This window comes from Chelonia mydas, chromosome 1 (assembly GCF_015237465.2).
Source record: "Chelonia mydas isolate rCheMyd1 chromosome 1, rCheMyd1.pri.v2, whole genome shotgun sequence".
Taxonomy (NCBI): Eukaryota; Metazoa; Chordata; order Testudines; family Cheloniidae; genus Chelonia; species Chelonia mydas.
Genome location: NC_057849.1, coordinates 26,675,933 through 26,690,187, shown reverse-complemented (window position 1 = coordinate 26,690,187; position 14,255 = coordinate 26,675,933). Strand labels below are relative to the sequence as shown.

General features: G+C 40.3%; 1 protein-coding gene across 8 annotated transcripts in view; it reads right to left on the bottom strand.

The window, feature by feature from the left end:
• FAT3 (FAT atypical cadherin 3) overlaps positions 1-14,255 on the bottom strand; it is a 544,317-nt gene that overhangs the window by 54,313 nt on the left and 475,749 nt on the right. For all 8 annotated transcript variants that reach the window (XM_043528746.1, XM_043528786.1, XM_043528740.1 and 5 more), the window contains 5 exons: positions 11,781-11,995; positions 10,007-10,144; positions 7,813-7,956; positions 6,371-6,568; positions 3,335-4,133 (listed from right to left, as the gene is read on the bottom strand). In XM_043528746.1, coding sequence (XP_043384681.1) covers positions 3,335-4,133; positions 6,371-6,568; positions 7,813-7,956; positions 10,007-10,144; positions 11,781-11,995 — 1,494 coding nt within the window. The remainder of the gene's footprint in view (positions 1-3,334; positions 4,134-6,370; positions 6,569-7,812; positions 7,957-10,006; positions 10,145-11,780; positions 11,996-14,255) is intronic.

The window sequence follows — 14,255 nt, the reverse complement described above, 5'->3', positions numbered from 1 at the left end:
GAGTCACACCCATAATATGGCAATAAAAGAAACAATTAGTAAGAGATGGCCTACCCTTTCTCTAAACTAAGTATTTTTAGTAACATTTAAAATAAAATTACATGGCGCCCAACAATTAAAATGAGCCCCCTATACCACACAATGTGTTTGGCACCTTGGAAAAATCAGACCACTTTTATTTAATGCCTAAGCGCAGACTGGATGGGAAGATACTATCCCCCTCTCTCACTCAGCCTTCTTGGCTGTACTACCATGATGGCTTACAAGGGGCAGGATCTGTGTGTAGGCTTTATGGGAGTCAGTTGGTCTTTTGGAGGAATTTGAATGAGCAGAGAGTGGGAGTCTGGCACATTGGTATTGGGACTTGAGTTCAATGGTCAGGACTGGACGCATCGGACCCAGCCATGAGAGGTATCGAGGACCTGTTAGCGGGTGCGGTGCACTCTCAACTCCTACAATGGGACCTGAAGGGGCACAGCTCCTCTAAAAATTGGGCCCTTTTTTTTATTTATTAGTGGCAGAGGATCACAGTGCATTATATTCAGTTATTTCTGCCTTCCTGCAGAATGTACCGGGTATAGCTCCAAAAGACCTAAAGCTTAGATTCCTTCTTTCCTCCCATGAATTTAGATTTTGGTACAAGACAGAATAATCTATTCCTGTCACACTGTAGAAGAAGCCATATGCACTCTAATATAGATGTGTGAGTTTTCACTTCCACACAACACTTTTGGGGACAGTGTTCCCAAGGCTCCTGAATGATTACATCGGAACCATATTCGATCCTCTTCCCTAACACACACATTTTTGTAACCCATGTTTTCAGAAACTGTCTAGTGTAGTGCAAATTATGCTCCTCATAGAAGTTCCTTAACAGGGGCTAGAAATGGGACTGTGAGCAAGACTGTATGGACAAATCGATTCCAACAAAACTAACCAACTTTCCCCCCCGTGAATCTTTGTCCTAAAACTAAACCCAGACCAAATCTTTACTTAGTTTTTTTTTTTTAAAGGATAATGTAACATGAAGTATCATTTTTGCCTCTGAAACACCAAAATACCATGGGAATGGCTGTTTATTCCAGTACTTTTCACATGACTGGATGCAAAAATGCCAGAAATCTCAGGAGTTAGCCTGTTATTACACGATTTTTTAGTTATTGACTCTAAAGGTTCAGGCTGAGGCGTCTGAACTTTGGGGCGTTATCCTACCTGAAGTGAGCTGTTGAATCTTTAGAGGTTCACAAGTTACCTGCTTTAATAGTCTCTCAGCATTCTGGTGTTAGATAACTCCATTTGCTCATAAAGGTAATCTAGGTTATGCACAGCTGGCATGCATAATTTGTGCATATTTGTGACATCTGGCAGTGGGAACTACGTTCCAAGTCTGATACATATTTCAAGAATGTGTGAATTAGCTCAAACTCAGGCTTCCTGGGTTATAACTGAATCTGATCAGTGAAAACATATGCAATATTTTAATAGGTTTGTCATTCTTCAATCTATCTATATTTATTTGGCTAGATCATTAAACTACTCTAGAAACAAATACAGTAGAACATTGATTCTGCTGAATGTGTCTTGCCAAAGCTATCATGTTAAAGGAACCATGAGGAAATCTATCCTAGTATTTTGTGTACTATTTTTCCACTTGCTATATTTATATGCACATAAATATGCAGATACACATTCATTATGGTTTATCATACAGAATACACACATACACACTTCTGAGGAAAGACTGATTAAAAGAACTATCTATGATTTGCTTTAACAAAAACTAAAGAGAGTGAGGCAGGTTAATTTTCTACAAGTATCTGAAGGGAGCAAATGCCACTGACCAAGGTTAACTGCTTTGGGTGGTAAACAAAGGGTATAATTAGCTACAATGGAATGAAAATAAGAATGGGAACATGTAACTGAATATCAGGAGAAAATTGCTGTCAGTGAGATCTATCAGTCTCCCAAGATAGGTATGGATTCCCCATTGATTGGTACATTTAAAACTAGACTGGACAAAGATACAGTTTCAAGACAGCACAGAATATACTGTACGTAATAGTCCTGCACTGGCCTAGGGGCTTGGCTAGATGATATGATAGCACTGTCTATTCTATGAAAGTCTCTACTGCACAGCTTTTGTATAGCTAATAATAGCAGGGACTGTAACATACATCTAAAGCTGTTTGAAACACTTAACACTATCATTTAACAATTAGCCCTTAAATGTGCATAAAAGATCTCGACTCCAATATTCTAATCTTCTCACGTTCTCTGAACTATCAGGGCCCTATTAGCTCCCCTCTGCAGGACTCAAGTGACTCCAGCTGAAGTTCCATGCACTGGGGCCTGACCCAATCCCCTCTGAAGTCCACGGTAAGACACTTATTGACTTCAACAGGAGCAAGAGCAAACCCTTAAGGAGGCTAGGTTGTCACACTGAAGATCTGCCATACAGTTCTGAGAGCAAAATGTGGTGCACAGTCTTTATGGGCCGAATTCTTTGCTAAACTGTCACAGCCTCATTGACTTCACAGGAGTTTTGTCCATTGACACCAGCAGAAAACGAAGTCCCGTCTCTCTGTGTATGTTTACGAGAAGGGAGGTTTACATGTATTGATTTTCAGCAGCTTCTTATTTCACTCTTGAGCAAAGTGGAATGAGGAACAGAAAACCGCGCAAACAGAAGGAACAGGTCTATTATTATAACTGCTTGAGGTTTTTTACCTAGTACACAGAAGCAGAAGGAAGATGGGCAACCTAGTGAATATGTTGGCCGTTCCCATATGAAATCCCTTCAAAACTGCGGAACAATTTCATGAACCAGTGCCACTGCTGGGAGCCCCAGGCCTTTAAATTGCCCCCTGGGGAAGCCGGGCTGTCCCAGTATGGTGCACCAGCTCTTGCCGGTACGCCATACCGGGGCGTACCAGCTTACTTTCACCTCTGGTTAAAGGTCATTCTCACTTTCAAAACGCTGGGTGCAGCCGCTAAATACTGACTGGCCAGTTTCTGACATGACCACACTTTATGTACTATTCAGTACTGTTACAGATTGGGTGGCAAACCACAGCAGAAGGTTTGTTGATGGCTCTGATTACCATGCCTCCAGCAAAGTGGCCTTTGGTCACAGAAGGTGAAAGTTCACCATCTTCCATTTACATCAGTAAACATGAACAATTCTTAACCACCCTCAGAAATCAATTTCCACCATACATTTGCCACATGCTCTTTAAATGAATTGAACTGCCCCTTCCAATCTGCATCAGAGAAATAAAAACTATCCTAACCCATAATATGGAAAGATTGAAGGTGAAGAGGGAGTCACACTCACCATTACACGTGCAGCGTACATTTCTGTAGAAACGGGGACACACAAAACTAATTCGCGCTGTGCTATAGGTCATCAGGGAATGGGAATCAATAGACAGGCTTTGTTCGCAGTGCTGCTCCTGACAATCCAGTCCAGAACAATTCTTCTCCAAGATAGCTGAGATGTGAATCACATTTTCTAAGTGTCTCCTTGCATTGGTAAGCTTCTGAATCAAATAAGCAGGCTTATAGAATCCACTGTTGTGCATCTGAACTGCAAACAGCATGTCAAGCTGATTGGTGCCTGCCACAGGCTGAATGCTGATAATGTGCAGGCTATCTTGTTTCTGCGAGAGCACAGCATTTCGCAAGGTGCGCCTGAACCCATGCATGTGGAGCCCCACAAAATCTTCAGGGGAAACGTTCTCAAATCGAATGGTGACCGTGTTCTGCAGCATTTCTTGTATCAGCTGTTCCATGTGGACTATAACATCGATGGGCACTTGGAACCGACCATCGCTAACTGACACGTTCAGCGTGTACTTGCCGTTATCTAGCCCTCCCAGGGCAATGATCTTGCCATCATGGCTGTTAACCTTGAACAGACTTTTCTGCTCTGACTTCAGGGTATAAGTGAGAACGTCATACATATCTTGATCTGTGGCATGAATCTTTCCAATGACACCCCCTGGAAAGTCATCTTCCATGGTGACTATAAAAATCTCCAGTGGAATGGCTGTTGGTTTGTGAATGCTTTCTTCAATAACCCGCACTTGGATGTAACTGTGGGATACCTGTTGGGGCTTCCCAGAATCTTTAGCCTAATTTAATTTGGAAAGAACAAGCACACACGTAAATCACAGTCAACAGTAACAAATCCTCACTCTTCCTCCTCCTCCCTACTACTATATTTATAAAGTCTGTCATCCTGACACTCTTTTCAAAACACGTTACTAACTATATTCATAAAGGAACTTGGCCCCACATTGCAATGCTGCCACCTCTGATGTGGAATACAAAAACACCTTAGGGAAATGAAGAAAACTGTATCTAAATGAACTGCAGGGGGAAACATATAGGCAGACTGAAATGCGACCAGAATACCACAGACAGAACTTGTACTCCGGTATTACATGGGCTCTTCAATTACCACAAATGCTCAGGTTTTTTATTTTAGTCTCAAATTCCCATTTGAATGATGGCCCCTCCTGCGCATCTGATGGAGCTTTGGTTCAGTACTGACTCAAAGAAGAGACTGCAACCTACTTAATCATCAAGACTGCTTTCTGCAGCAGCTGGGCATGCTTCAGAAGTTTCTGATCCACCTTGACCCTGCTTAGCTTATGAGGATCTTAGAAAGTTAAGGTTGGCGTTTTTAATACTGCTTTCTGTATTGCTTTACCTAAATCACTCAAGAAACATGCTTGAAATAAAGAAAATTTATCACCCTCCAAAGATGAAATAAGATGCATGTTCTATTACTAACAATAAAATATGAGAGTAGAACTGAGCTTGGACAGCTGACTCTGTGACCCAGAGCACACATGATAGCATCATTTTCACTTTTTAGAGAGAGCAACAGAGCAGGTCTGACAAAAAACTCAAGGCCTTCCTGACAGAAGGCTATGCAAACTTGGATCAATGTCCTTTTTGTGCAGTAATAAAAATGCTCCATTCAGCTCACTATTAAGATTTACTACTCACTCTGAAGGAGAACAGAACAAAAGAACATAGACCTGCCACTTGATCCGAAGATCTTTATTGGAGAATTGAATGTGGTTATAAAAATCAACAAGGAAAAAGAAAAAAATATAGAATGCTAATAAGAATTATATATATACCTTCAATAGGAGCAGTGTGTGCTGAGCACCTCTGAAAATCACTCCTCCTCACCCTGAATAGGGCTGGAAAGCCAAAAAGGTCATTTTGTTGACCTGTCCCTCCTCCAAATTTAATTTTAATAAAAACTACAAAGGAGGACTGGTGGTAGAGTGGAGAGAGAGAGGCTCTTCCTTCAGCTGCCCTGAACTGTCAGGTATGCTGGTGGGGTCCAAACACTCCAAATAACATTAAAAATGTTTTAATTGTAGAAGCCCTTAAATAAGAAAGGAATGCGAAGGGTCCATTAAGCCTCCAAAAGTCAACCACAATATTTTTCTATATATTTTGATACATTTTAGACTATGATGTCTATCTTTTACTCCATTTATATCACAGTCACAGGTACATAGCTAAAATTGCAACCACATTTCCATTACATATGCTATTTATAGCCTCACCAGAACTTTGCTTAGGAAAATTAGTTTGGCCTAAAAATTGGCAGTTTTATAATAAAGGCTAGGGAAAGGGTTTTTTTATTCCTATAAGGCTTGAGAATAAAATTGGTTTCAGTGCTTATGAGTTTTAGGCTTGCTGCAGAATGACACCCAACTGTTTTCCCCCTGTAAATCATGAAGAGAAGCAGACAATGTACTTTTGAGTTAGACGTCACAAAAATTACTCTGGTTATGAAGCTCCTCGGTAGTGACTTCTATTAGCAGCTCTTTTTTCATCTCCTTTCTAAACTAAACAAACCTGGAAAATTTTCATGAGTTCTTGGTCTGTTTCGGAAAATGTATTACTACATTTATGGACTTAGGAACCAGTGTGATTTCCTTCCCGATAACAAGATTTTGTTGTGTGTTTATATGTGCAGAAGGTATTTTTTTCCTGGATATTCTATTCCCCTACTTTCCTTCCTGAGCTTTATAAAAAAATAAATGAAAATCTTAAATCATACGCTTGCTACTCACAAATCCCATTCCATACAAATAAAATTGGTAAGGTGGCTGGTTACCTATTTATATTTATATGAAATTGGGTTTGTGAGCAGTGAAGGAAATGTACTGTTTTGTGCACTGTACGTTGCAATGCACTATATGGACTAACTGAATAAAATCAATTAAAAACAAAACAAACAGGCAACATAAAAACATAAAACATAAAAATAGTGACAAAAATGACATGACACTAAGAGAATTTTCTTGGTTTGTGCTGATGTGCAATAATAAGGCCATACCTGCACACAAAGCATATATTCAGTTGCTACCATGTGCTTGAAGATAACTGCAGATCTCAAAACTCCATGTGGGTCCAACATAAATTCCTCCTCTTCATTGCCAGTCAGAATGGTAAAGGTAAACGGGGGGCCATTGTGAAAAGAATCGTTGTCTGTCACTACCAGCTGCAAAATGCTTGTGCCCACTGGCTTATTCTCCTTTATGCATATACACAGTGTATAAAGAGAAATTACAATGACGTATCTCACCATATTGTTAAAATAACATTCAGAATACACAGGAAAATGGTTTTTCCACAGCAGTTCCCCATAGTTTTTACATTCCACCCCATTGTGCTCCAGTTACACACATGGAACACGATTCACTTGGCGGGAAGCACAGAGGTGACTGAGAGCAGAATTTGACACAGCACCTCTAGTGAGGAGTCCAGATTTTGGGCCTTTTTTTTTTTTTTTAACCACACTGTATCTATTACACATGACCATTATTATTAGTACACTGAATAAAGTGAAGAAAACTTTAACCTCTTGTTGGCTCATCACCTAGCTTAGGGTTGGGCAGCCATTGGTATATTTGGCGGGACCAACATGCATTTACCAGGGTGATGCAGTGATTTGCCAGTCAGAACATTTAACTTTCCCCAGTACTATGAAGGTAATCATATCACAAAGCTGTTTCATAAAATTTTTCATGCCTGCATCCCATTGTGATGCAATGTTCATGATTTTCCCACAGGATACACTGAAACAGATAACATGGGGTTGCCAGAGATTTAGATTCTCTCCCAACTCCGCCCCCAAAAACCTACCCCAAAGAGAGCTCTGACCCTGTAAAGGGAGAAGTGCTAGAGACTCCATGAAGTCCCTAGGGACTTTGCAATTGCTCTTGATTTTATGGGGAAGGCACTGAAATACCACAGTGATTGGGGGGCAGTATAAAACTCTAAGATAGACAGATAGATCCATCTTCACAGTACCAGACATGGAATATACTAGTCAAGAGTGCAGAAACTCTTCAGGAGAGTATGGGAAATGGAAATTCCAGAACTTCTTTCATTTTCTTCTCTCCTCTGATCAAGGAGGGCTTGAACCCTCTGTTTACAATTTGAGCTAATTCTTTATCTAGCTGTGGGACAGGCAGGAAAGACAAGAGAGCCCGACATGGCAACTGGAATGGCTACAACTGCGGAAGAAGAATAAAAAACATTTCTTAGACAAGGGGAAAGCTTCTTGAGTAGCTGGGATAAGTGGTAAAATCTGTGGCAGATTCTGAGGAATCTCGTAAACAGAGTCCTGTCAAAGAGTTCAGTAAAACATGCCTATCCTTTGCTTGCAGTGAGACAATTTGATATACCTTGGGCTGATCAAAAGTAACTTAATGGTAACCAGATGCTTTCATGTTTAAAGGTCAGATCAGTTTTTGATGTGCAGGATACACTTACTTGAATTACAGCTGTATAGTTGGCTGGTGTAAATACAGGGCTATTATCGTTCACATCAGAAATGTCTATGTTGACCGTTACAGATGATGACATAGGAGGGATGCCACTGTCTCTTGCCTGAATAACTAGTGAATATCCAGACACCTGCAAAAAGGTGAAAACATTAAATCAATGTGAAAGGGGTCCTAAATTTCAGCAATCATTCCTTCCATCCTGTGTGCCACGTACCACATTCTGTGGAAAGCTGTCTCACCTCATTACTTGTCCTGCCCTTTGTATAACATTTCCCTGTTTAGTGCTTCACTGTGTCCCAAACTCTGTTTTATAAGGCTATCAATAATTCGAATGGCGTCACCATATTAAAATAACTGCACCAGACGATGCATACTGTAGATAATGGTACACTTCAAAAACAAACTGCATGGTGCCTTGCGTATAATATGCAAAATCAGCCATTACAACTTTAACTTACAAGCAAACACAAAGAATACTTTGAGTTAGGTGTCTATTGCAACATTTTGGTCAGATTCCAGTCAAACCGGGATTTTAGGAATGGGTTCCAAGACACTTTTGTACATGATTTCTGAGCGCATGTCTCATTATCTATCTAACATGAAACATTTCTAACATGGCATTTGCAAAGTACTAAGGTAAAGTTCATAGAGAGGTAGCCTAAATGATTTGAAAAACATTTTCAATGGCTAGTAACACCTGTGCCTCTGTACCCCCTGGCTTGGATAGGTAGTTTGCAGCTGGATATCATCTACCTGCCACTAAAAAGACAGATTTTTCTCGGTACTTATTAGAAACAGCCACACAATACATGTCATTAGGGGAGCAGTTGTCTTTATGCTTTTGGGACATGTCTTTACCTTTGACGATAGCACAAACCACAGGGTGCCTGTGGCATTAGGTTTAAAACATCACAACAGCACCTGGGGAATGGCTTTTCTTACTTCCCTCTCTCCTATGACAGGCTTTGGCTGGTTCAGAGTTGGCTGTTGTCTTGGGACTTCTTCCGACAATTTTTTTTGTTTGGTTTTGTCTTTCTGTGCCCTCTATCACTCACCTTGGATTTAAGATCTTAACCTGTCTGTATGTTTACCCCTTTGAAATGAGTACTGTTTCTCCTTCCAAAAGTTTAGCTTATACATTTTTTTTTTGTACAAGAATGAGGACCCGACATTGATGTCCTAGAGTATATCCTATATTCTATGTATTTCAGAATTGGGCTCGCTGTATTGTCTCCGAAGAACATCAGAGACAATGGGCCAAATTCACTACTGATGTAAGCAGGTGCAACTCTGCTCACATCATGTAACTGCCCCTGTTTATACCTGTGGTGAATTTAGTCCTACATGCATGTTTATATAAAGCACCTGTGTGCGTGTGTACTTTGCAGCTATACTAACACAAACATTAAATTAATGCAAATTAAAAAATTAAGGCTATACAGTAAAAAATATATAGCACCAATCTAGCCTATAGACCACAGCACAGCAAAGAACAAACACATGCACTGACTGCATGACGTCTGTGTTCTTAGCACCCCTAGTGCTACCTGCAGAGATTTCCCTATGTGTTGTAAGATTACTGAAGTCATGTAACTTTCTCCTATGCTCACACTAACACTAGGCAAACCATCTTTGTTTGTCAAATGCTGTTATTTGAGTGGTGGGTTGGGTGAATGTTGTACTGGGGTAAACAAAGCAATGCGGTCTCTCAAATATAGCACCCTATCACTACCTCTATAGCTTGGCCACTTCACAACATAACCTTGCTAATAATATTTTACACACATTGCCAATTCAAAGTTGAGGTCTTGGCTCTGTGCCTGGTGTTACTGTCTAGAATGTGTTACAATCACCATTGTGTATGTGTATGATAGATACAGGGTGGCAGCTCATTAACACTACAGCTTTCTGCATTGTCACGGGTTTGTCTTCTTTAATCTTATCTGATACCAGTAGAGAGGGGAGCATTTGAAGCTCAGTTTGCTTGTAGATAGGACTGGGGTGAAAGGAGTGAATTGGGCAATAATAGAAATAGAGGATAGAATATTTTGTAGTGCCAACTGCAGACTACATAAACGACAAGCCTGCAGTCATGCAGAAAGCCAGCAGCACAGCTGAAGTCAATATACATATGCAATTTCTAGTAAGTTTAGAAGAAAGTCCAGCACATGTTATCTTACCCTTTCTCTGTCCAATTTCTTTTTAACCTTTATAAGTCCCAAAACAGGATCAACTGAAAATTCATTGTCCCGATCACCATTCACTATGGAAAAATGAATCTGGCCATTGGTAGGACTATCCTGGTCTTCTGCTATCAACTTTTTGAGAGAAGAATAAAATTAGCTATACAGATTAAGAAATATTTCTAAGGTACAATAAGAAATCAAAACCCCAAAGGAATAACTTTACATTCCGTCAGGTTAGTAGATATAACTTACTAGACAGTGCATGTTTGTCTAAAATTTCTCTCATCACAAATTTGGAATGGGAAGATTATTTGCAAGGGGCAAGCCAGTGTGTGTGTTATACAAGTCATATGAAACAAGTACCAGTGAGCTCTTCATATTGCTGCATACAATCATACATTTTGTTTAGGCCACATAGAATCATAGAGTTAAAAGGGACTGCAAGGATCATTTCGTCTAACTCCCTGCCAACACAGAATCATAGAAAATCATAGACTCACAGAACTGGAAGAGACCTCGAGAGGTCATCTAGTCCAGTCCCCTGCACTCAAGGCAGGACTAAGTATTGTCTAGACCATCCCTGACAGGTGTTTGTCCAACCTGCTCTTAAAAATCCCCAATGATGGAGATTCCACAACCTCCTTAGGCAATTTATTCCAGTGCTTGTGATCCACTATGACCCCCAGATCCCTTTCCACAGTACTCCTTCCTAGGCAGTCATTTCTCATTTTGTATGTGTGCAACTGTTTGTTCCTTCCTAACTGGAGTACTTTGCATTTGTCCTTATTGAATTTCATCCTGTTTACTTCAGACCATTTCTCCAGTTTGTCCAGATCATTTTGAATTTTAATCCTATCCTCCAAAGTACTTGCAACCTCTCCCAGCTTGGTATCATCTGCAAACTTTATAAGTATACTCTGTATGCCATTATCCAAATCACTGATGAAGATATTGAACAGAACCAGACCCAGAACCAATCCCTGCGGGACCCCACTCGTTATGCCCTTCCAGCATGACTGTGAACCACGGATAACTATATGCAGGATTTGTTATGTCTAAACCCTCCAAGACAGATGCCTATCCACATTTTAGAGAGAAGTTATTTTAGAAAATTTGTTGACGCTCTAGAGTGGGATTTTCAAAGGCGTTGGGTGACTTTTAATGGCAGCTGGATGCCTAACTCCCTTAGGAGCCTTTGAAACTCTCAGCCTTAAAATCTTTTAATGCTTCTAGTTTTCACAACCTTTCCCACTAAAGCCAGATGTCTCAGATACAGTAGAAGGTGTTGTGATTTGAGGTAGGCTATGTTGTATTCCAGCAGGGCTAGATTCAAACACTTTTTATTTCACGGAAAGCCATAAATGTTGCCTCTCCAATGAGAAACATTATGTGTTTCTACCTCTGACGAGCCACGAGACATCAGACATCACCTGTCATGGGTCCAGGGCAAAATTATGCCTAGGGTGGAGTGCAAAATTGAGAGGAAAAAAGAAAACATTTTATCTCATGGGTTCTTTTTTTGGAGGGGGGCGGAGGAAATGGCAGTTGCTTTGAAAGTTGATTGGTGGTTTGGAACATTAAAAGTAATTCTAGAAGAGACAGAATACTGGACAGATGGCAGATGAGGTGGTCAAAAGGTGCAGTGGCTATTATAGTTTATCATCTGCACAGCCACAGAATGATTGTTTATTATATGCTTATGCAAACAGTTATTTATCGCAACACCTTGTATTGACTTTCTGTCTGAAATCATATACATTATACTCACCATAATAACGGAATCACCAACTGAAGCATCCTCACTGATAACTGCACTGTAGGCCTCTTGATTAAATTTTGGTGCATTGTCATTAACATCCGTTACATTTATGTTCACTGTAGTAACAGCACTTAGGGCTGGCGTACCTCCATCTTTTGCTTCCACTCTTAGGTAAAAGTCTTTACACATTTCATAGTCCAGAGCTTCAATTACAGAAATGGATCCTTTGAAAGAAGAGAGGGAATGTTAACAGATCTAAAGAAGCAAATTCTGTGAGCAGTAATATTATCAGCGTTAGTGATAGCCAAAAAATTATAGAATAGAATACGTTATTTAGCACCATTGCAAAATACCACATGATGCTACTGAAACGATAATGCCAGCAAATCCAAGGAAAATGTACAATTAGACATCTGCATTTCCTCTTGTATAAATTAAAGAAAGATATAATAACTTGAGCTTATATATCACTTCTCAGGACAGGAACTTCAAGTGGTTCAGAATGATTAATGGCCCCACTAGAGGTAGCTTTTATTACACCAGTGCCATAGATGGGTAAACAGAGAAAGCACAGTTTAATGACTTGCCCGGGCTCACAGAGAGTCAGTGGCAGAACGGGAAATGGAATCCAGACATCTTGATTCACAGCTCAATGTTCTGAACCCAATAAACATTCTGGCCAAAATTTTCAAACCTACATGGCTAACGACACCTATATCTATCTTCAGCAGCCTAAATACAGGAGGTCTGATTTTTCCATAGCATTAAGTACCCACAACTCCACCTGAAGTGGGAGCTGTTGGGTAATCATCAGCTTTGAAAATCAGGTTATTTTTGTTTAGGGCCTAAATATGGACTTAGAAGCCTAACTTCAGGCAACCAGGTTTAACAATGTTGACCTCTATCTCACAACACTGCAGGAGCAGAATTTCTCTTGCTCCAATGATTTGAATACATTTTCATCTTATTAACTTCATGTACCAATGCTACCTTTAGAAGATAATCACTTTACATACAAGTCATTAGCCAGAAGTTTTTTTGCACTGAGTAAAATGCATTGAGGGAAGTACCATTGGGCACTAAGGGGAAGGGCTGAGTAGCAACCCCAGCCAGACGAGCATTACTCCCCCTTTGGCATGACTTGCTGAGAGCAGGAGCACTGAAGAGGACCTGTGGAGAAGCCTGCACTTGCTAGCAGGAAATTCCCATTGATAAATGGCATGACTGAGGGGGATTATTTTTCAAGCCCTGATCAGGCATGTTACATCAGTATATGGCTGTCTAGAATCTCAGCTCCTGCATCTAAACTGACAATAATGAAGCTGTCACACATTAATGAATAATAAATGCTATTTTCTTCTTGTGCAATTAAACTTCACCTCTGTCTTTTATTGATTTATCTCCTTGGCTTCATTGTCAAATGCAAATTTAACAATATTTAAGTATCTCTTTCCATGGTGCTTATGTATAAATTCACCTACTCCTTGCTGAAATAAACTGAAGTTAAAGCAACACTTCCATTAGTTATTTTAAAAAGCCCTTTAACGTAAGTGAAGAGTTTCCATAGAGAGAAGGGGAATTTTTTTCCACAGTATAGTGTATGTGAGATAACGTGTCATGCTGGGTATTTCTAGGCTAAGAGCTACATTTATAGCTGCCCATAAACAACTGTTACTTTCAGCTTTCACATTACAGATCAATCAGGTAAGAACCTCAGGTGGCAAGTCCATATGGCTCTTCCTGAATATTGTGGGATGAGGGAATCCTGACTGAGAGAGGTACAGAAAGAGATGACAGCTCACTGCTGTTACTTAACGGGGATAATGAATAGATCCCAATCAGGAAACTGAAACAGCAGTAGCCTTTTGGAATACCCCATGTTTCTGGGTATTTCTTTAAAGAAGCCAAGCAGTCTGTTTTTTTAAAAACTCATTACACATAATAAAAGCATAAAGGGTTTAAGCCTACTTTCACAATCCTGTAGATCACGAGCAACCCCACTGAAGTCAGTGCAGTTCTACAGGGTTATAAACGTAAGGCCAGAGACAAGCCCTTAGTGCTCTGTCCATTGATCAATCTTCTCCCAACCTGCTGAGCATCAGCAGCGAGTCACATGTGGGTACCACAGCCAGTTAGTTCTTCAGGGAAGGACCAGAGAGCCTTTGCTCACACTGGTGAGCACTTGAGTTGCTCCACTGTGCGTAAGTGCTCATGAGTGTGAGTAAGGGCTGCATAGTTGGGCCCCAAGGACTAGTTTCTGCTATCCATACTCAGAGCCTGTAACATCCCAGGCCACTGATTCATGGAGTAAGGTACTATCCACTTGAGTACCTGTGACTGCATCTGGCCCTAAATCACACCACTCCTTTTCATGTGGAACTTGTCTAAAACTAATTCCACAATGAAAGGATCTATAGAGCTGTCTTTGGAACTCATTGAGTTCTACAGGTTTCCCCAAAGCACTATTAATTAGAGAGACGCTTT